Below are 22,349 nucleotides of genomic sequence, written 5' to 3' on the forward strand. Positions count from 1 at the left end.
CATGGCCATATGAATATACTTAATGGCACTGAACTATACACTTAAAATGGTGAAAACAGTAAATTTATGTATATTTTGCCCCCCCCCCCCCCCGCAAATCTTCCTATGGAATAGTTTACAAATTAATAGAAATTTGGAGCTGGAAATTCCTCAGTTCATCTCTCAATGCCAACCCTACAGGTGTCGGGGTTGACTAGGAGAAGATGTGACATTCTAGCATCAGCCAATCTCTTCCTGGTCTTTTCTGTCCTGCAGGTAAGGATCCAGGGGTCAGGAGAAAGTCTTCTCTATCTCTTGCCCACTGTAGTATAGGAGTCTGTGTGTGTGTGTGTGTGTGTGTGTGTACACACGTGCGCGCACACACGCGCTCTCGTGTGATTGGAGACCACTTAACCGCAGTCACGCTCCTCTTTCTCCATCCTGGGAAGAGGTGCCGTTTAAAGGTTCTGTCACGGCACTTTAAAGGATCCCGGACAATTTGGCAGGACCTTACGCGGCAACCAGCGGACTGAGGGCGCGGCTGGAGTGAAGAAGGTTTGGATCTCAATGACAGGAGATGAAAGTTGCAAAAGCTCTACCCAAGCGTCTGCTCTGGATCAACTTTCCAGGGTGTACGTGAGGAACAGCTAGCTCTTAGGACCTGTCCGCTGGGTGGTGCACCCTCCTTCTGCCTTGTGCTTGTTTCCCATCCCGCCCCAGCGCCCCTGCGCTCCCGGTGCCCGCACCTGTCCGGCGCGCACTTGGCCTGTCAGGGATGCTGGAGCCACCCGCGCGACCGCCGCCGACACTGTTGCTGCTGCTGCCGCCGCCGCCGCCGTCGCCGTCGCCACCGCCTGGCCTGCCCTGCCTGGCACATGCGCAGTGGCGACGCCGGGCCGGCGCCTTCAGTCTCCTCCTCCGCCGCCTCCCGGTTCCGCAGTCACTTCCTGCAGCTGTTTCCCTGTGGGTCCGGCTGGACTGACTTTTGACAGTCAGCCTTTAGCTGCGGCGGGGGCTTGGCGGGGGCCAGCCGGGAAAGTTGCGCCGAGGGAGGCGGAGTTGAGCCGGGCCGAGCCGGGCGCGCGGGGCAGACGGCGGAGGGGTCGCCGGCTGGACGCGGCGCCCAGACTCCCGGCGCGTCCGGAGGGTTCCGGTAAGTGCGGGAGATCGCCAGCCTGGGGCATTTAGGACGAGCCCGGGAGCGAAGGCGACTAGCGGTTCCTTTCGGGTGCGGGCTTCCCACCTGCCCTCCACGTGACAGACTTGCGCTGCTTTTATCTATCTGTTTGTTTTTGAGCTTTTCACGTGTACCGTTTGGATCGTCTAGGCGTGCTGCTGCCTTGGCCCTCGCGCTCCCCCCGCCCGGTGGGAGACGGGGGATTCCATCTTCCGTGATGGCATCCTTACGGGATTGAGGTGCGTGTGTGTGCGCGCTCGTGTGTATGCAGGCACATATTAGGAATGTAAGGTATATGTGGGCGATGCTGAAGTGTCTGTAGCTTAGATCCAAATGTATAAACGATTCCCTTGGATTAGGAACCGTCATAGCGGAGACTGGAAAACATTCGCCAATTCACCAAGGCCTCTTCTCCCCCAGATCCCTGCGTTCTTTTGAGTCTTCCTTACATGATATACCTTGCCTCAGCTGATTATTTTTCATATTTCTCTCTCTCTCATTCCTTCCCGATGCGTTCTGATGACCTCTGAATAATGCTCACTGTTTTCCCCTCGTTTCCAGAATTCCCAATTACTGTACAGACTTCCCTAGTTTGCTGAGGTGCCAATAACCTGTTCCTTTACACTGTTCTCTTTCCTCTGTAGATTTCTCCAAATGAGAAAGTGATTGTCTTTAATACAGTATGTGAAGAGTAGGCCCCAGTCCGATCCTGAAAACTATGCTATAATCATCCGTTTTCTTTAAACAGGGTACACCATGAAGCTTTGGCATTCTTTATTGTCTCCTCAAAAACCCCTTCCAAACCAGGACATTCACCACCATAAATCCTTCATTTATGTCACTTCAAGCATCAAATTGAATGGTTTTTAAGATCTGAGGAATATTTTATTTACATCAGCTATCGAGTTAGTTTCTTTTCATCTAATGCAGTAGTTGAACGGATCCTTGTAGTCGCCTATGCTTTGGGTCTCTCTCTATTCCACCATTCAGGCTTTCACTAAAGGCTTGGTTTTATTTCTTTTAGATTTAGCCAGTTTTTGTTTGCTAGCATAGTAAGACCTGATGTAGTTGTCATGCACAGAGCCTTTTTGGGAGTTACATTATCATTTCGATTGTTGAATATTACAAGAAATAATTTTGGAATATCTAGCTATTCTTTAAAAATTATAAAGATAAAATGTGATAATGGGTACGTCTGTACTGGGCAAGAATTTTTTCTGTAATGCAGGGGATTTTATCACTTCTGGAAGGGGGCCTCTCGTACCTCTGGGCTTTGAGACTGGCCTTTATTTTGATGGAAACCTGTAGACCACACTGGGAGAGATGCGTGCTGGAATTTCCTCAAGTGGGAGTGAGCTTTCATAAAACAAGTCCAGACATGTCTAGGCAATCGGTAGTATTTGATTTTGTTTATATTGTTGATTTCCTTTATACAGATGTTTCAACACCCTCCTCCATTTTCTCTTCTGAACTGGAAGCTTGTTTGTGGCAGTTTGGTATCAGTATGTCTCTGTACAGGTGGTATGTGTAGTCTTTTAATATTATGAATTATTATAATTAGGTAGTTAACTTTTTGAATAAGGCCTGGAGAAGACAGACCTGGCTACTGGGGACAGTGCCTCTCCACCCTTTTGTCTCCTTAGTTTTCCTTTTTAAAATGTCCATGCCTGTCTTGGCTTGATTTAATTGAGAGGAATAATATGATTACAGAGAATCTGACTTTTTAAAGGTCCTCAGTCTGTATTGCTTTTCTTTATGTTACCAGAGATATGGACAGCATACTTCTGCTTAAGAATAAAAAATACTGTTCTTTTAAGTGTTATAATGAATGAGAAGTATCATTGAATATTATGACTAATTTTTGTACTTTGCCTTTAACTACTTTATTTTCCCATCACACTGATATCCTCTGCTGCCCCCAGACCCTGAATTGAGTATAAAAGTTGTTACTTGATTGCAGTTTCCATGTGTATACTTATTAAATGTGGTAAAAGAGAGTTTTAACTTTTTAAAATTGTGGTTAATTTTAGTAAATGTATTATCGTCAGAAAATATACATATTTCTCTTGCAGATGGAAAATTTCAGCCGTTTAAAATAGCCATATTTTATTGACCAAGGAAAGAGGTTTTAATAGTATTGAGAGAGTGGAAGGAATTGTGTATTTTGGAATAGGGATTTTAATTTGGGTTAATTAGAATCATGGGAACTCAGAACGTGTACTGTGGTTCATTTTGAGATACTCAGGGCTAGAAGGCACCATCTGGGTGGGAGGCAGAAGAAATCATGTATAAAATCGAAGAGGTATTGGAACATATTGGATCTTTTCTGAGTGAAACGGAGTAACAGTTACTTAATAAAAAGGGAAAAGGAAATTGCTGAAAGACTGAGGAATTAGAATTTAATGGGGGCTTCTGGCAGTGTGATCCATTACCTCAGAGGACATTTGCTTGATACATTGTTTTATGCAGGTAATTTATGGCTAGAGGGAGAGAAGATACTCTGATTTTATAGCAGACTCATGAATATAGTTTAAGGCCATATGAGGTGGGGTCCTGAACTCAAAGGCCTACAGGAAGCAGGTAAGTAACACAAATACAGATAGCAGGCTAAGTGGGAAGCAGGTGGCCTGGAGAAGACAGACCTGGCTACTGGGGACAGTGCCTCTCCACCCTATCTAGGTAATTGTCCATGTAGGACCATGTGTCAAATGTTGCCAGATCATCCTTTTATCAGGAGGAGCCATGAATCTCTTGATTTTAAAATGTTGATGACTAATTCAATTTAAAAAGTGAAAGCAAAACACAACACTCTATGTTCCAAACAGAGCACATCTGAGGCTGCATGTGGCCTACACGTTGCCTGTGGCTCTGCTGTGAGGAATCACTGGCTTACCTATTTAAATATTACTGGTTGATGGGGCGCCTGGGTGGCTCAGTCGTTAAGCGTCTGCCTTCGGCTCAGGTCATGATCCCAGGGTCCTGGGATCGAGCGCTGCATCGAGCCCCACATCGAGCCCTGCATCCATCCCCGCATTGAGCCCCCACATCGAATCCCCGCATCCAGCTCCCTGCTCGGCGGGAAACCTGCTTCTCCCTCTCCCACTCCCCCTGCTTGTGTTCCCTTTCTTGCTGTGTCTGTCTCTGTCAAATAAGTAAATAAAATCTTAAAAAAAAAAAAAAAATTACTGGTTGATGGGAAGGAACTCTTTTATTTACTTTTGTTACATAGTAACTGAGTTATTCCTAGGTTTCCTTGATATTTTAGCTAGCTCTAGAGGTGTTTTAAGGGTTCTGAGGCATGGAAGTCTTTATTTCGCTCTTTTTGATTCATCTGGATGGAGAGACTAGTTTGGATGGAAAGGAGACATTTGCTGAGGTTCATAACTGGTGGTGTTTTTGTCTATGCATAATTTTCATTGATTGTAGTTAAGTGTAAGTGTGCCTGAGGGACGGGGTCTGGACTAGGTGACCTTTGATGTCCATTTCAGCCGTGTGACTTGTAGATTTAATTAGCCATGGATGCAATGCTATTAATGTTCCTGGGTCAGAGGGGCCACAGTTGGAACTGTGCCAAGCAAAATAAAGCAAAATCTATAAAGCTGTTCTCCGTGGAAGAGCATAGTGTCAGCGTGGATTAACAGATAGGGGAAGTCTGCTAGATGAGGCAAAAAGAAATCCAAAGGTGGTTTGGAGAAGTAGAGGAAGGGGTCAGGTGGTGTGTGGTCATTTACATATTGTATTGCTGAGGTCGCATTTTTAAGTGAGCATTTTTTTTTTTTTTTTTGCTGTTGATTCAGATTTGAAGACCTGAGTTCTCCTCACACATTGGATTATGCCCAAGACTTTCCTACCCAATGATCCTCTTGCAACACGCCGGGCTTCCTCTGCCTAAGCGGCCCTCATCCTCTCCTCCTATGTCAGTGGCCCCCCGGTCTACAGGAACCTTGCAGCTTCCGCCACAGAAGCCTTTTGGGCAGGAGGCTTCCTTGCCTCTGGCAGGGGAAGAAGAGTTACCGAAGGGAGGGGAGCAAGACTCTGCCCTGGAGGAGCTATGTAAGCCCCTGTACTGCAAACTCTGCAATGTCACCTTGAACTCCGCACAGCAGGCCCAGGCTCATTATCAGGTAAGCGGAGAAAAGAAGGCCAGGCATTTAGTGAGAGAAACTTTTAGGGCTTTGCCCATTTCAGTCTTCTCTCCAGATATGACCAGTTGTGCCTGGAATAATCAAGATGGCTTAGTGAACAACTTAGACATTAGTTTGTTTGATTAAAAGCATAATGTTCCTACATTAAAAGAATGCATCACTTTTCACAGAATGAGGTCTCAACCTAACTGTGTGGCTTTTGATAGCTTACTAGTCGTTGTAGGCTAATGTACATTATCTATGCTTGTGTACAAACCTGTGATCCTAAGGTGAACAGTTTTTGAAACACGATGTACCAAACTCAATTCAGTGTCAAATTGTTTAGGAGAATTAGCCTTATGAATATTCTCTTCCAGCTAATACAGTTTGCATCAGTTCAAGGTAATCTGTCTATGAATGTTATGCTTTTTCTCTTGGACCTCTGACTCTTCTTATATAACCTATTGCTGCTAAGGAAAACACAGGTATTTTTCTGTAGTTGGAATAAAATGACATTGGAATATTGAACCTTACCCTTCATAGGAAGCATACTCTGACCTGATAATCGTTTCTAAGATTTAAAGCTTTCACCTCCATGTAGAATATCTAGTGGGAAGGACAATTTTAAAGGGTGTTATTACCTAAGAACAAATAGAAAGCTAACCTTTGGCTAGAAAGAGAGAGTACAGTATTTCTTTTTATTCTAGATTGCTATCCGTATACAATTATATAGTTTCCTTTTTTTGGAGAAAGGGGACCTGAGAAGCAATTGAGGCCAAATGCCACTGAATGAAAGGATGTCTTCTGGGTCAGCATTGATTTGACTCTTTATTCTCTGCATGAATAGCTGCAATCATAAGACATATGGTAGAAAGATGACTTAACACAGGTATTTCTTCTATCGTGATGCTCTGTCTCTAACGTAAAGTTGTTATTTACTCTAGGTGGAAATCTGTTTCTGTTTTGTTTGGATCCTAAAGACTGATGATTGTGTCACTTTGGGATTGTACCTCAGAAATATTTTGAGGGTATATCGTTTTCCCTGGGATTGAGGGGAAGATATAATGTGTTGCTTCCCTGGAGTTCCCTTTATTTGGGTTTGTTTTGCCCTCAGGTGCAGAGCATTGAGTTAATTATAACTCAGATCCTGGCACATGTCCTCAGTGGTGCATAAAGGCATCTTCTGGTTTTATTTTTACATTTTCCCCCCTCCTTCAACCTCACTCTCATTCCCTCTGTGTATCAGTCTCCAAATCACAGTGGTTTGGTACAGGGTCTTCCTTTGCCTATTTTGCTATTTGAGGGGAGCTGGTTAGGATGATGCTTCTCAAACCCAAGACACAGTGCTACCTTTCCTCTTCATTTATTCCTGTGAAATATTCAGTGTTATAGCCTAAGACTCACTTTGAAAAATCAAGCTTGAGTTCTAAAGTTTTGATTTTTAGCTGTATAAAGCCCCTCGTAAGACATTAACTTGAGAGGAAACCCACCTTTTTGCCCTTTAAAGAAGAGTTGTTTACTTTTATGAGGTAAAACTCTTGGGCAATGTGTAATTTTAATATGTGTGTTACCTGTATCTCCTGCCTTTTTTTCCTCCTAATATCACTTTCTGTCTCTATAGACAGTGATGGATGCTTCTGGTTATGCATAGAGAGGATTCAATTTGAGCAGGGTCATTGGATTATAAGGCTTAAACTAGATAAGAAACAGAATCTGCATTTATTTGGGTTTTTTTCTTTGATTCTACGTTTTCATGTGCACACGTGCGCTGTGAACTTTTTAGTTGACAAGATTAGTAATTATACTTAATTTCAGCTCTGTCCAAGATATGGTAAATATAGGAATTAGAAAATATGAGAATAGGGAAGTGAAATTTAGGTAAATGTCTCAATAATCAGAATTTTTTTTTTTTTAAGATTTTTTATTTATTTGACAGAGAGAGACACAGCGAGAGAGGGAACACAAGCAGGGGGAGTGGGAGAGGGAGAAGCAGGCTTCCCGCCGAGCAGGGAGCCCAATGTGGGGCTCAATCCCAGAACCCTGGGATCATGACCTGAGCCGAAGGCAGACGCTTAACGACTGAGCCACCCAGGAGCCCCAATAATCAGAATTTTTAAGTGGAAAAGTTAGAGGAGAAGGACAGCCTGTCATAGTGGATAATTTAAGCAGCCAAAAACTAGGGTAAAGATAGAGTAAAGAAGAAGTTAGTGGGTATTAAGAAAGTAGAACCTAATGGAAAATTAAAAGTTTGGGTTTTTTTCCTAAGAGCTTGTTTCTAAGAGCTTAGAAGCAAAGATTTGAATGAAATCAATGTTATTCTTGAAGAAGGAGTTTTTTTTTTTTCTTTACAGAGAAACAAGCCAAAGCAGTTAGTATATGAAAGTACGGAGGGGCGCCTGGGTGGCTCAGTCGTTAAGCATCTATGCCTTCGGCTCAGGTCATGATCCCAGGGTCCTGGGATCGAGCCCCGCATCGGGCTCCTTGCTCGGTGGGAAGCCTGCTTCTCCCTCTCCCACTCCCCCTGCTTGTGTTCCCTCTCTCGCTGCGTCTCTCTCTGTCAAATAAGTAGAATCTTAAAAAAAAAAAGTATGGAACAATTTCACTGGGATAGTATAGAAGAAAGTTAACTTTAGAGGTAAAATCTGGATTTCAAGAAAGATATGGTCAAGATGAGAGAGTGTGGATCAAAGAGCAGATCAGAATAATAAACAATCAGAGCATGAACATAACTTAGAGGTGGGTGAAACCACCATAAGGGAAACATAGAAATATCAGCCCGAAAGATGCGGCAAAGGCGCCATTCACGGTATATAAATAGGCAGTGATTAAAAAAGGCTACTGAAGACAAGGGTAGGACCAGCGAGTAAGGCTTACCAAGAGCCAGGAATAGGTAGATTGGCAATGATTCTAAGTAGACTAATACAACAAAGTGGTAGATGAGATGATGGAAAGTTTTATTTCTGAAAACCTGCTTTATAATTTTTAATACAGAGTGATACCAAGACCACAAATTCACTATTTCAGTTATGTGTGAGATAAAGGGGGTCAGTGGTAGCCTGTTTATAAGCTAGAAACACATTTGTGTGAAGTGATAAATCACTGTTGATTACATTTCTCCGAACGGTTGAGTGAGTTGGTACCGTTGTTGAAATCGCAAAGTTTCAGATGCCCATGGTATTGTAAACAACCTTCAGTCTGATGTGAGCAGTGTTATACTGGAGTCTAACTGTATCATATTCCAGAAATCCAGGACACACATTGGAAGCTGCTCAATAAATGCTTCCCTTTAAACTTACTACCTTCTTTCTCTGATGTCCTGCCGTTCCTAAGTTGGGGCTGCCTTAGTAATGACCCATGTATATCTGTGGTCACCACAGATTTAGTTTTATTCCCGGGACTTGTCACCCTGAATTGTTGTTTTGTTTTTAATGAGATTACTTATTTTTACAGTCTCAAAATTATGGCTTTAGTTATATCTTAAAATAAAACCTTTGGAAGAAAAAATCATGTCTTCATTTTATTAAAATCTGTCCACAGGCTTCAGGTTACTTAGGGCAAGCCTGGCATGGAGTAACACAACACTGTTTTAGCAGCATACACGCCCAGAGGAAGAACTACTTCGGATGGAAGGTCGTTAACAGAAATAAAACAAGCAAAAAACAAAAATGGATAAATTTTGCTAGGGCACCCACAGTGTAAAATAACGTCAACCCATGTATCTGCTAATTTGTGTGTCCATTTGAAAAATAACTACTCAGTTATTCAAAGTACATTTCTAAAGTTTGTCATAAACATAGATTTCTGTTTGTAATACTTAGCAGCCAAATAGCAATGTACTGTATTAATTAGATTAATTTGAAAGGGAGACAGAATGCAGGTTAAAAAAAAAAGTAGTTCTAGAGTTATGATGCTGATTGTAGTGATCTTAATTCATCATGCAGAGAATGCAATTGATGTTATCCCAAAATTTAGAATACTGGTTTTAGCACTTATATTTTAACATTGGTCACTCAGGTTTGGATGGCATGATCAGCAACTCTAATCTCAGCTAATTTTATGTTTTCAAAATTCTCCCACCTGGTTGTTTTCCAGATGAACTTGCAATGGAGAATAGTCAAATGCACTTCATTAGGGAGCAGAAGTTCTCCATGACGCTGCTGGTAGCTGCGTCTCGGCAGCTCTCTGCCTCCCCATCCCAGTGCCCCTACCTCGTTTCTTCTTAGTTCCAAAGAGTACATATCTCTTCTTCTGACAGGCTGATTCCTCACCCTAAGTGTGGATTTCATCACCTGTCATCACTTCTTTACTTCGATCAAATTAAAAACCTGCTCAAGTTTTTTCTATGTAAATAAAAATAGCAACAGCCGCCTTCCCTTTGCTTTTAATCCCTCTCGTTGGCAACTTTTCTCCTCTCCTTAGAGTTCTGACAGGTATAATTGTCCTCTCCTGGTCTTCATTTCCCATCCATTCCCCAGCCCACCACTGCGTTCTGGTTTCATTCCAATATTCTACTGGGAGGGTCCTCTCCATGGTCTCCTATGACCTTACAGGCCAAATCTAGCTCTTTCTCACTTGACCTTTTGTAGCATTTGCCACTGGTAGCAGCTTCCTCAAAACATCTAAAGAAATTTTAACTCAGAACAATGCCTATGGGGGCGCCTGAGTGGCTCAGTTGTTAAGCATCTGCCTTCGGCTCAGGTCATGATCCCAGGGTCCTGGGATCGAGCCCCACATCGGGCTCCCTGCTCCGCGGGAAGCCTGCTTCTCCCTCTCCCACTCCCCCTGCTTGTGTTCCCTCTCTCACTCTGTCTCTCTCTGTCACATAAATAAATAAAAAAAATCTTTAAAAAAAAAAACAATGCCTATGGAACAAAGGGCGTATAATGAAAAGCAGTAATCACCTGTGCTCCCTTCCTCTTCCATCCCCACCTTTTCTTCTCCATTCTCCCTTCCACCTCTCATCTTGCCTTGGCTATAGTTTTCCTTTGACACTGTTAAGGTTGATCACATTTTTGTTTACTCAATAGTCAAATTAAGTTTTCCATGCTCTATTTGTAGGTTGATTCTAATGGTTGGAAATTGACATTCAGCATTTGCATTGCTATAGGTGGGGAAATATTGTTCACTGAAGAGCTGTTTTCTTCTCTGTGTTTCCAATGTCATGAACCCATGCTACTCAAGAGGGATGTTCAAATGGATGACCCTTTTTTTTTTTTTTAAGATTTTATTTATTTGACAGAGAGAGACACACTGAGAGAGGGAACACAAGCAGGGGGAGTGGGAGAGGGAGAAGCAGGCTTCCCACCAAGCAAGGAGCCCGATGCGGGGCTCGATCCCAGGACCCTGGGATCATGACCTGAGCTGAAGTCAGGTGCTTTACGACTGAGCCACCCAGGAGCCCCTGGATGACCCTTTTTTTTAAAAAAAGATTTTATTTAGTTATTTGACAGAGAGAGTGAGAGAGCACAAGCAGGGGGAGCAGTAGAAGGAGAGGGAGAAACAGGCTCCCCGCCGAGCAGGAAGCCCGATGTGGGGCTCCATGCGGGGCTCCATGCGGGGCTCCATCCCAGGACCCTGGGATCATGACCTGAGCTGAAGGCAGACGCTTAACCATCTGAGCCACCCGGGTGCCCCAGGATGACCCTTTCTTGAATGCTACCAATTGCTCAAAATCATGCCCTTTTTAGTTTGTTTCATATGTGGATTGTAACTTAGAAATAACCTTTTGTTTTTCCTTGAGTTTCTGACACTTTAAAAAACAGGGAGAAGAATCTTATGCATTTATAAGAAACAACTACTAGCTTCTGAATCTTTCTTTTTATTGCTTAAAATCCATTTCATTTATCTTCATTAAACCCACTGATTTCCTGTTCTAATTTGGGCTAGTTGTTTCGTAACTGGATCATGACTTCATTGTGTAGCTTATTGTATATCCTAGAGTTTTTAATTGCTTTTCTTCTTTTTCTTCTTTTTCTCTCATAATGTATCTTTATCATAACCCCATTCCCCCCTCTAAACTCTCACACTTTCCATTGTGTGGAATCCCTGCTTTATCCTAGATCCCCCCAACTTCCTGTTCCATTTGCAACTGATTGCCACCTGGGTTTGCTACACAGCTGTCAAATTTGGATTTCTCTTCATTGCCCTCTGGCTTGGGCTATAATTTTCTAAATATGCATGCTTTCTTTTTATTTTTCAATCTTGTTTTGTTGGAGTACATCTTCACATTACTTGAAGGAAGAAGAATTTTATTTTATTTTATTTTATTTTTTTAAAAGATTTTATTTATTTATTTGACCTAGAGAGATACAGCAAGAGAGGGAACACAAGCAGGGGGAGTGGGAGAGGGAGAAGCAGGCTTCCTGCCGAGCAGGGAGCCCAATGTGGGGCTTGATCCCAGGACCCTGGGATCATGACCTGAGCCGAAGGCAGACGCTTAACGACTGAGCCACGCAGGCGCCCCAAAGGAAGAAGAATTTTAAATATAAATGTATGTTACAACACATCTCTGTCTTTAAAATAAGCGAGAGAGTAATAAGAAATAAATTTTTCTGAGCCCTCGTATGTCTAAAAATGTGTGTATTATGTCTTCATATGTGACCATTCATTTTCTGGTTGAAAATTACTTTTCCTAAGAATATTAAAGGCTTACTTAATTGTGTGTGCATGTGTGTGTTTGCTTGTTTTTTTTTTTTTTTTTTAATCTAGTATTGCTGAAGAGAAATCTTACTCTAATTCTTATTCTTTTGTGGGTGACCTACTTTAATTTTGGGCTTTTTTCCTCCTGAAAGCTCTTAGGCTCTCCTTTTGATCCTTGGTATCTGAAATTTTACAATGATAGCTGTGTTTAGTTGTGCATCTTTCTTTCATTTGTCTTGGTCAGCACTGGTAATTCCTTTCAGTTTGAATATTCCTGTTTCTCTTGAGCTCTGGGGAGTTTTCTTTGATACTGTTTCCTTGATAATATTCTTCTCTGTATTTTCTCTGTCTTTTTTCCTGGTAATTCTATTAGTGCTAGCCTGGACTAGCTGGCTTGATTCTTTATATTGCTTATCTCTTCTCTCTTTTATCATTCCTTTATTCCTGAGAGGTGTTCTTTTTTTTTTAAATTTTATTATGTTATGTTAATCACCACACAGTACATCATTAGTTTTTGATGTAGTGTTCCATGATTCATTGTTTGCATTATAACACCCAGTGCTCCATTCAGTACGTGCCCTCTTTAATACCCATCACCAGGCTGACCCATCCCCCCACCCCCCTCCCCTCTAGAACCCTCAGTTTGTTTCTCAGAGTCCATAGTCTCTCATGGTTCGTCTCCCCCTCCGATTTCCCCCCCTTCATTTTTCCCTTCCTATTATCTTCTTCTTCTTCTTCTTTTTTTTTAACATATAATGTATTATTTGTTCCTGAGAGGTATTCTTGAATTCTAACCCTATATTGATTTTTTTTTAAATTTTGACATTTATGTCCTTAATTTTTAAGGGTTTTTTGTTTCTTATTATTCCCTTTGCTAGCATCTGTTTTATAGGCTATGAAATCATGGACTGTCGGGTCAGACTAGTCTTCAGATTGTAGTCTTACTACTTACTAGATGTAGGTCATTGGAAGAAATATTTCCTAACTTCTCTGTGTCTCATGAAGAGGAATTTGATGATGATACTAATGATACCTGCTCACTAGTATGTATAAGACATTTAGAACAGTTCCTGGTATCTGAGATGGTCTCTAATACTGTTGGGTTTTCCTAGGGTGCAGTGGAACATGGTGGCATGGGCTCTGGAATGAGATTGTCCCCAGCTCTGCCATTTACTTGTGGCTTTGGGCAAGTTTTATTTTATTTTATTAACTTTTCAGTTTGAATAACATTTAACTTACAAACCAGTTCCAAAAGCATTACAAAAAATTCCTGCATGTACCTCATCCAGATTCCTGAAATGTTAATATTTACGTAACTGCCCTAGGGTTATCAAAATCAGGAAATTAACCCTGATAACAATAATATTATCTAATCTACAGACTGCATTTCATCAATTATCTAATGGTGTCCTTTTTTCTGGTTCCAGGATCTGATCCATGATGAAATTTTGCATGTGGCTGTTTTGTCTCCTTTAATTTGGACAGGTTTAGTTTTTCTTTGCTTTTTTTTTTTCCCCTCTTCTTTTTAAAAAAATTTTTTATTGTTATGTTAATCACCATACATTACATCATTAGTTTTTGATGTAGTGTTACATGATTCATTGTTTCTGCATAACACCCAGCGCTCCATGCAGAACGTGCCCTCTTTAATACCCATCACCAGGCTAACCCATCCTCCCATCCCCCTCCCCTCTAGAACCCTCAGTTTGTTTTTTTTCCAGTCTTGCAATTTTTGAAGAGTTGTTTTGTAGAATATCCCAATTTGGGTTTGATTGATGTTTTCTCATGATTGAATTCAGGTTATTTTATTTTATTTTTTTTTGGCAAGAATACCACAGAAGTGATGTTGTGTCTTTCCCAGTGCATCATATTAGGAAGGATGTGAATATTTTGCATCACTGGTACTATCTATTACTTTGGTCACTGGTTAAGATGGTGTCTGCTAGGGTTCTTCTTTGTAAAGTTACTGTTTTTCTTCTTGTGTTTAGTAAGTATCATGTGGGGAGATACTTTGAGACTATGTAAATATTTTATTTCTTATGGTGTTTTCATTCAGTAATTTTAGTATTCATTGATGATTCTTCCCTACAGTGATTATTACTATGATGTCTGCCAAATGGTGATTTTTCTGTTTTAATTATTCTTTCTACATTTATTGGTTGGAATTTTACTTTAAGGAAGAACTTTCTGCTTTCATTCATTCATCATTCATTCAATCACCATGGATTATGGATTCTTGTTTTATTCTGGGATATAATCTATTACTATCATTATTTATCCTGATGTTTATTTTTTTCCAGATTTGACCAGTGTGAGCCCCTTCTGGTTGGTGCTTGTGTCCTTTTGACAGGTCCCTGTAATTTTTGTCATACTTCCTTAATTCCTGAATACCAAAGATTCCAGGATTTTCTTGTATTTTCCCCAGGCCAGCCATTTCTTCAAGGAGCCAGGTTTCTTTTTTTGGAAAATGGTATCTAAAATCTGATTTTGGGTGGTTTATGAGAGTCTTAATTCAATGGCAATCTCTTTTATAACTGTAGTAAAGTTCACTTGTTCAATAATTTTTTGTTTTGTTTTGTTTTGTTTTTTGGTTTTGTGGTGGTCAGGGGAGGGTTTGTATGTCCTCCAGTTTTTGTTTTTGTTTTTTTGCTCTTTTTTGTTTTGTAGGATGCTAGCTTTTCCTGTTTTGCTTTTTACCCCCCTTCACCTCCCAGTTGCCAAAAGGGGCCTCTTCCTTCTTTTTTTCTCTTTCTCCTCCAGAAGCCACTTTGCCACTTCAGGTCATGTGTACATTTAATCCCCTGTCCAGCAGTCAGTGCTCTGCTCCACCAGATCATGGTTTAGTATTTACAGACAGGGTGGGTTTATTTTTCCTGGTGGTGGCTTGAAAGCAATTCTAGGCCTGTTGCTAGCTCCCTTCTCTCTTTCCTGCAGTTTTGGTCAGACTGGTCTCGCTTGCTGTGAATGCTTGTGGCAGGAGCATGAGCGATTGCTCACTGGGATTTGATGTTTTTCCCTTTTTTACTTACAATTATTTTGAAGTCTGGGCATTCTGTGGCTTCTGGTTCTGTGGAGGGCATGGCTTCTCTGTATTTTATTTGTTTTTCTTACTATCCTGCATTGTTTGTAGAGGGCAGATGGGGACACACAAACCCAGGCACCTGCTACCAAGCTTGCTGGAAACTCTTGGGCAAGTTTTTAACTCTCCGAGTTTAGTTTCCTCATATGTAAAGTGGGGATAATAATTTTACCTACCTGATAGAGATTTCATGAAGATTGCACGAGATAGTATTTACGAAGTATTTAGAACACTGCCTGTCATATAAGTGCTCAAAAATTGTTAGTTGCCATTATTATCATTATGTTATAGATGTAATATTGGCTTGAAAACTGTGAATACTGCTTTGGAAATAAAATACTTGATACTATCTAAAGTTGACCCTTCCTGCAGTGCTGTGTACCCGATCTTCTGCCTTTTCACGGACATGCTTTAGTGCCTGCACCATCTGTTCTTTGGTTCTTACTGACTTCTTCTGTTGTCATGCAAATGAGCCTAAGTAAAACCCATCTTTAAGACCAATCTTCCATTTACCCATTTCCCCCTTCTAACTCTCAACCCTATCTCTCTGCTCCCTGTCACAGAACTCTTCTAAAAAATAAATAAATAAATAAATAAATAAGTAAATAGTTGCCTATACTGGTTCTTTCTACTTTCACATCTCCCATTGTCTCCCCAAGCCACTCTGTGTGACTTTTTAATCCCTAATACTCTAATGGTTCTAAGTTATTCTTGACCTCTCATTTTAAATCCAAGCATTACTTCTCTGTCCCGATGTTACTAACCGCTCAGTAGCATTCGACCTGGTGAACAACTCCTTTTTTTTTGTTAGTGTTATTTTAAATTATTATGAAATACTAAAGACATAAAAAAGTACAAAAATAATATAATGAACATATATATTGCCATCTAGCTGAAAGAGTGAAAACTGTTCATTCAACTGAAGCTCCCAAGCATCCCTTCCCAATTGTATCCTTTCCTGTACTCCTAGATGTAGCTACTATACTGAATTGATATTTATTGTTCCGCTACTTCTTTTGCACTTTTGTTACATATGTGTTTTCTTATGTAATATGTGGTGGTTTTCATGTTTTTAAGTCCCATATTAAAAAAATTATTCTCACATATCTTTTTTTGCAACTTGTTCTTTTCATTTAGCATTTTGTTAGGAGAATCATTAATGTTGCCATGCATGGCCCTGGAATGTTTATTTTCACTACTGTATAGTGTTCCATTGTATGAATAGACTATAATTTATGCGTTATCCTGTAGTGGATACTTCAGTTATTTTTTTATTTTTTAAAGATTTATTTGTTTATTTTAGAGACAGAGAGAGTTTGAGGGGGAGGGGGAGAGTTTGAGAGGGAGAAAGAGCGAGAGAGAGAGAGAAGTAGACTCCCTACTGAGCATGGAGCCTGATGCAGGGCTTGATCCCATGACCCTGAGATCATGACCTGGGCCGAAATCAAGAGTTGGACTCTTAACGGACTGAGCTACCCAGGTGCCCTGACACTTCAATTATTTTTACTTTTCAGTGTAACTACTAGTCCTCCTAGGAGCATTCTTATAGATACCTCCTTGTATGTGAGTTTCTGTTTGGTGATACCTAGAAGTATAGTTCCTGGGTCATAATGTATCTAACTAGATTCTTCTTTTGAAACACCTTATTCTAGGCTTCCATCATACCCCCCACTTGTCCGGTTTTCATTTATTTGATAGGCCAGACATTCTCAATCTCATTTTCTGGATCCTCATTCTCTATATTATACTGTCCTGGGGCTTTGTCCTTAGCTGTCTTCTGTCTACCCAGCTCTAGCTTGATCTACCCTCATTTATCCCCCATGCTAATGCCAGGTTGATTTTTATCAAATGCAATCTAATCATATAACTACTTTGCTTAAAGTCCTTCAGAGGCTCCCTTCTGTTTCACCATTAAGCTCCCTAAGTATCTCAACTCCTACTCTTCTCCAAAGGATCCAGAAGACCATCTCTCCTTGTGGCTTCTCACCATAGCAGGCTGGACTTTTGATCATAGTATTTTCTCTGTTCACAATTTTCTTTCCCCTTACTCCTTACCTGCCTGGTAAACTTTTGCTCATTTTAAAAGATGACTTGATTTTCTCCTTTTCAGGGAAGCCTTCTCTGACACATTTAGGCAGAAGTAAGAAATTCCTTCTCTCTGTTTTCCTGGCAGTTTATTCATTATCTCCATTATAATACTTGGTTCATTTACTCAACAAATCTTACTGATGGCCCACTGTATGCTAGAAAGTGTTCTAGATATCGGGGATAGAAGAGTAAACAAGACAGGTCCTTATTTTCAAGGAGTCTACATTCCAGAGAGTACAAAACAGAAACAAACAAGTAAACAATATTTTAGATTGTTCTAAGTTGCAGTAGGATAAACCAGACTGTGTGATAGAGAGCGTGTTGTGTAGAGTAGGGGAGAATGGCGGGACACTTCAGATTCAGAGAGATGCCATTTGAGTTAAGATCTGAAAGGTAAGAAGGAGCCAGCCAAGCAGAGATCTGAGAGAAGAAGCTTCTAGGCAAAAGGAACAGCAAGTACAAAGGACCTGGAGCTAGAATGAGTTTTATGTCTCACAGTGTATATTCTGATCTCTAAAGTCTGAGATCAGAATAATAGCATGGTTGGGTTCCAGTAAGGTTCTCTTCCACACTGTAGACAGCCAAGTTCTCCTTGGATCCTCACATGGCAGAATGAGGGAGAGGGAGCTCTTGGGCTTCTTTTTAGAAGGGCACTAATTACCCTCATGACCTAATCCCCTCCCAAAGGCCCCATGTCCAGATACCATCACATTGGGATTAGATGTCCACATAGGAATTTTGGTGGGACATAGTATTCAGTCCGTAACAGAGGTGGAGGTAGATAATTTGGGAGCTACTAATTTGTCAATTATATTTTAATGCTATGAGACAGGGGAAAATAATGTAGATGGAGAAGAGAGCCAAGGGTGGAGCTTTGGATGTTGCAGGGTGAGAGAATGAGAAGTGGTGGGGTAAGAGGGCATCCTAGGAGACAATAGGAGGGAGTATCCATGGTGTTGTGCTGCCTAGAGTTAGAACACAGTGAAGCCACAGATGTGACCCCTGGATTTGACTCCCTGGAGGTCACCGCGACCATGGCAAGAGCACCTGTAGGGCATTCCAGTGATCAGAAGATAGAACTCATCTCCTTACTTTAATTAACTGCTTACGTATCTGTCTTCTCCTCTTGAGCGTGTGCTAGTCCTTTTTATTTCTAGGGCTTAGCATATACTAGATGGTGGAAGAAAGTTTGCATACAGGTTTGAAGTTTACAGTGCAGTCTGAAGAGTAACATATTGTTTCACCCTCATTTAGAATGCTTTCAGACCACTGCCCCTTCCCGCAAGTTTCTGTCAGTTCAAGGAATATAATAATGTGAATAACTACTTAAACAAAACGTGCTGAGAGAGGCAAGTGCATTTTAATAGAGGTTCACAGTGCCTCCTGAAGCCATCCTGAAGTAGCACCAAAGGGTCTTGCTTTGGATTCAGAGGGCCTGCCTGAGTCTCTGGCTCCATTACCTAGCCCAGCTGAAGGAAGGTGCCAGGGCAAGTCCTCCACACTCTGTGGATTGCAGCTCCTCAGCTGTCATATGTGGATAATATTAACAACTTCCTCTTACAGGAATTTTTTTGTGAGCAGCAAATGAGCTAATGCACACGAGAGCCCTTTGCAAGTAAAAAGATACTCTGTAAGTGCTATTTTTGTAAAAATAATTGGATTATCCATTTCATTACTGACTTATAAAATAGATTAGATCATAGTGTAATAAAATTTGTATTTAGGCAGTGGCATATGAATGGCAACAAGTTGGGGGAGGAAGTAGATCACTGGAAAGTGTGATACTTTTCCAGAAATATATAGGAAATTAACTTCTTTTGGCTTTGTTCTCTTATCTTTCCCAGATAAATCATTCTGTTAGAACCAAAGCGTAGACTCTTTTACTTTAAGATCTAGTGGGCTCTTTGCCCCAGTGTTGCGTATATTTGCAAGAATAAAATGTAGTTAATATTGCTTGGGCTTTTTTCCTCCATTTTTTCTATTTTTTTAAATGAATACGTGAACTTGAATTGACACTTTTTTTTAAAAGATTTTATTTATTTGTCAGAGAGAGAGTACAAGCATGGGGGAAGGGCAGGCAGAGGGAGAGGGAGAAGCAGGCTCCCCACTGAGCAGGGAGCCCGATGTGGGGCTGGATCCCAGGACCCTGGGATCATGACCTGAGCTGAAGGCAGACGCTTAACGACTGAGCCACCCAGGCGCGCGGCACATTTTTTTCATGTTGATTACTCATTTCATTTTACTTCTAGGGTAAAAATCATGGTAAGAAACTCCGAAATTACTATGCAGCTAACAGCTGTCCTCCTCCTGCCAGAATGAGCAATGTGGTAGAACCTGTGCCTACTCCAGCTGTTCCCGTCCCCCCGCAGGTGAGACACATGTATCAGGGTGGGAGTTGTCCTCTGCACACATGCTCATGGATGAAGTTTGTCATCCAAGGAGCCCATCAAGGTACAGATGGGCAGATACTCCTGCAGGGTTCTACTTGGCACTTTTAACTCCTCAAACTGTAGTGCCAGGTTTAAAGCATGCCAACATCCGTGACCTTGAGATTTCTCATTGGCTTTGGTTGTGATGCATGAAATGAAGGAAGAAATATTGTTACGTGTGTCTTTTTCTTGGCATGTCTCAGAATTCTGGGTTAAAAGACCCTGAATGTCTAGGCTATGCCCTGAATGAAAAGAGCGGTTTTTCAACATTTATTTCTTTGTTGTAGTTAATCCCATTTACTTTATATTTGCCTTCCAGCAAGGTCAGTTTTTTGAGATTGCCCCTTTCTTACCTCTACGGAGATAGACTGTATAAACTTTTTCTGGACTTCAGTATAATGACACACACTTGAGATCCAAGTTCCTTTCACTGTTTGGTAGATAAAGTACGTTTTTAGGCAAGATAATGCTGTACTTTAATAGCCTCTGAAATATGGATTGTATTCCTTAATCAGTCTTTGTCCATAGAACAATATGTGGTCATAAATAATAATAACTCTAATTGAGTACTTACTATGCTGAGCGCTCTGCTAAGCGCTTTTCATACATTGCTTCATTTAGGGCTGGGACTAAGGTGAGGTGAAGGATGCACTTGACTGAGGCACAAAATTTAAGAGGGAGCCAAAACACTCAGTAATGAAGATAAATATTTTAATGTAATATTTTAAAAATCAAATTAATATGAAAAAATCAGTGGTAAACAAAATGTCAAAAACTTAAAGCTGGGGTAAGTATTACTGATTTTCCTTTTGCTTCAGGCTGCAGTATGGCTTGGGATGGCACTGTGACTGATCCTGTCTTTATTTAAAATCTTGATATTTTGTTTACAATGATTTCTTGTATTAGGTTTGATTTGTATAAATGGTCCATTAACATATTATTTATCTTGATTGCTGAAATTTTTGATGCACTCTTAAATTTCATGCCCATGGTAAATGCTTGCCTTGCCTCCTTCTAGTCCTGGGCCCTAAACTTCATTTCATGCTTCCGAGAGCTTAGAGGTATTGGCCTTGTTACTTGGAGTGTAATTCATGGGCCAGCAGCATTTGTCTCACCTGGAAGTTTATTAGAAGCTCAGAGAAGCTAAGAAACTTGTCCATGGTGTTATGCATTTTGTGAAATAGTGGAAGAAGAATTTCTTTGACCTTGAACCTCTCCTCCTAACCACCAGGGTGTAAGTTTACTTTTCCGAACATCAATTTTCCAGTCTTTAAAACGTGGATGGCAATACCAGCTGTTCCTCCATCCTCACGAATTTGTGGGGTAAATGAGAGAGGATAAAAACAGAATCAGAGAACAGGAAAATACCCAGACAGATCTTCAGGCTGAGCTGTTTTCAGAGCCCCGATTCCTGCTCTGGACAGGACAGCCGCTCCCAACTGTTTTCCCCAGCCCCCTCCCTGAGCAAATAGCCTTTCCTAGCATAGCCCTTTGTGGTTTTTGGAGACTGCTTTTCTGTCCCCCAGGAAGTCTTCCCATCCTGGTGAAACAGTGCTGTTTCCTTCAGCTGGTCCTGCTAGGATATGCTCTCAGACTCTTTATTATGTATTTTATTCTCCTCTAGCCAAAATCTAGTTTGTCTTTTTTTGTTAGCCCATCAGTATTTATTGAGTATATACTATCTTCCAGGCCTGTGTTAGGTTTCTCTGAACTCGTTTCTCAGCCTGAATACAGTTGCCTGAATCTGCTGGTTATTTTTCCCTAGTTATATTATATCCACAGCTATTTTGTAGACTTTTTGGGGGACAGAGGCTCATTTGTAAATATATGTCTACGTATCTCTTCTGCATTAGGTAGCAAGCCCTATAAACAGTAGGCATTCATTAAATTCTCGTTGATGGATTCTAGAAGGACTTTGCCTTTCTGGTAATGTGATTTTAGGCTTTCCCTATACTGCCCTGAATCTTCTATGCTTCTTTTTAAAATATTTCTCCATGGAGATAGCAACAAGCCATTAACCGGTTTGGTACAAAGGTGATTGTAATACAAAACCATGATTGTCTCCCAGCCTTTTTTTCTTTTTCTCTTTGTTGTTGTTTTTTTTCTGGAATGAATTACATCCTCTCCTTATAAAGCTGAGTGCTTGTGGTCATACTGTCACCTTTGGTTATCTTTCAACTCTTAGAAGGAATTTTGAGGGCAGGGAGGGCATAAGCTCCACATTTTTTTAACTTTGTCTCTTGTGTCTTTGATGTCAGATGGGCTCCTTTAAGCCGGGAGGCAGAGTGATCCTGGCCACAGAGAACGATTACTGTAAGCTCTGTGATGCCTCCTTTAGTTCTCCGGCTGTGGCTCAGGCTCACTATCAAGGGAAGAATCATGCCAAGAGGCTGCGGCTGGCGGAAGCTCAGAGTAACTCATTCTCGTAGGTATTGCCATTTTCTCTCAGGCCAAAGTGCTATGTAAGACTGACTGTCTTTAGAGAAAAAGAGTCCAAAGGGATCCTTGTTTAGAAGTCTCACGCTTTTAAAATCTCTTTTCTCCAGGGAATCCTCAGAGGCCGGTCAGCGGCGGACCCGGAAAGAAGGGAATGAGTATAAGATGATGCCTAATAGGAGGAATATGTATACAGTACAGAATAATTCAGGTATCCTGTGGATTTCCATGTACCTTGGCTACATTCTGCAAATGGTCTTCTTTATTTTTATTTCCTTTAACGGTAATAGATAGCCCTGAGAATTTGGGGTTAGCTAATTGTTTTCTTCCATTTGTCTAGTGGCTTTTCAAGCTGGTGTTTATTTCAGGTCTTATTTCTTATTTATTTATTTATTTAT

At 41.0% G+C, this 22,349-nt stretch overlaps 1 protein-coding gene across 3 annotated transcripts in view; it reads left to right on the plus strand.

Moving 5' to 3' along the window:
• Positions 1–870: 870 nt before the first annotated feature.
• Positions 871–22,349, plus strand: part of ZMAT3 (zinc finger matrin-type 3) — a 32,130-nt gene continuing 10,651 nt past the window's right edge. Inside the window, exons 1-5 of one of the 3 annotated variants that reach the window (XM_036087507.2) lie at positions 871–1,132; positions 4,954–5,280; positions 19,336–19,455; positions 21,774–21,940; positions 22,062–22,162. In XM_036087507.2, coding sequence (XP_035943400.1) covers positions 5,011–5,280; positions 19,336–19,455; positions 21,774–21,940; positions 22,062–22,162 — 658 coding nt within the window. In that variant the 5' untranslated portion in view covers positions 871–1,132; positions 4,954–5,010. Of the gene's footprint in view, positions 1,133–1,372; positions 1,396–4,953; positions 5,281–19,335; positions 19,456–21,773; positions 21,941–22,061; positions 22,163–22,349 lie in introns of those variants that run through there. The other 2 variants (XM_036087511.2, XM_036087510.2) reach the window with 2 other exon arrangements.

This window comes from Halichoerus grypus, chromosome 1, assembly GCF_964656455.1.
Source record: "Halichoerus grypus chromosome 1, mHalGry1.hap1.1, whole genome shotgun sequence".
Taxonomy (NCBI): Eukaryota; Metazoa; Chordata; class Mammalia; order Carnivora; family Phocidae; genus Halichoerus; species Halichoerus grypus.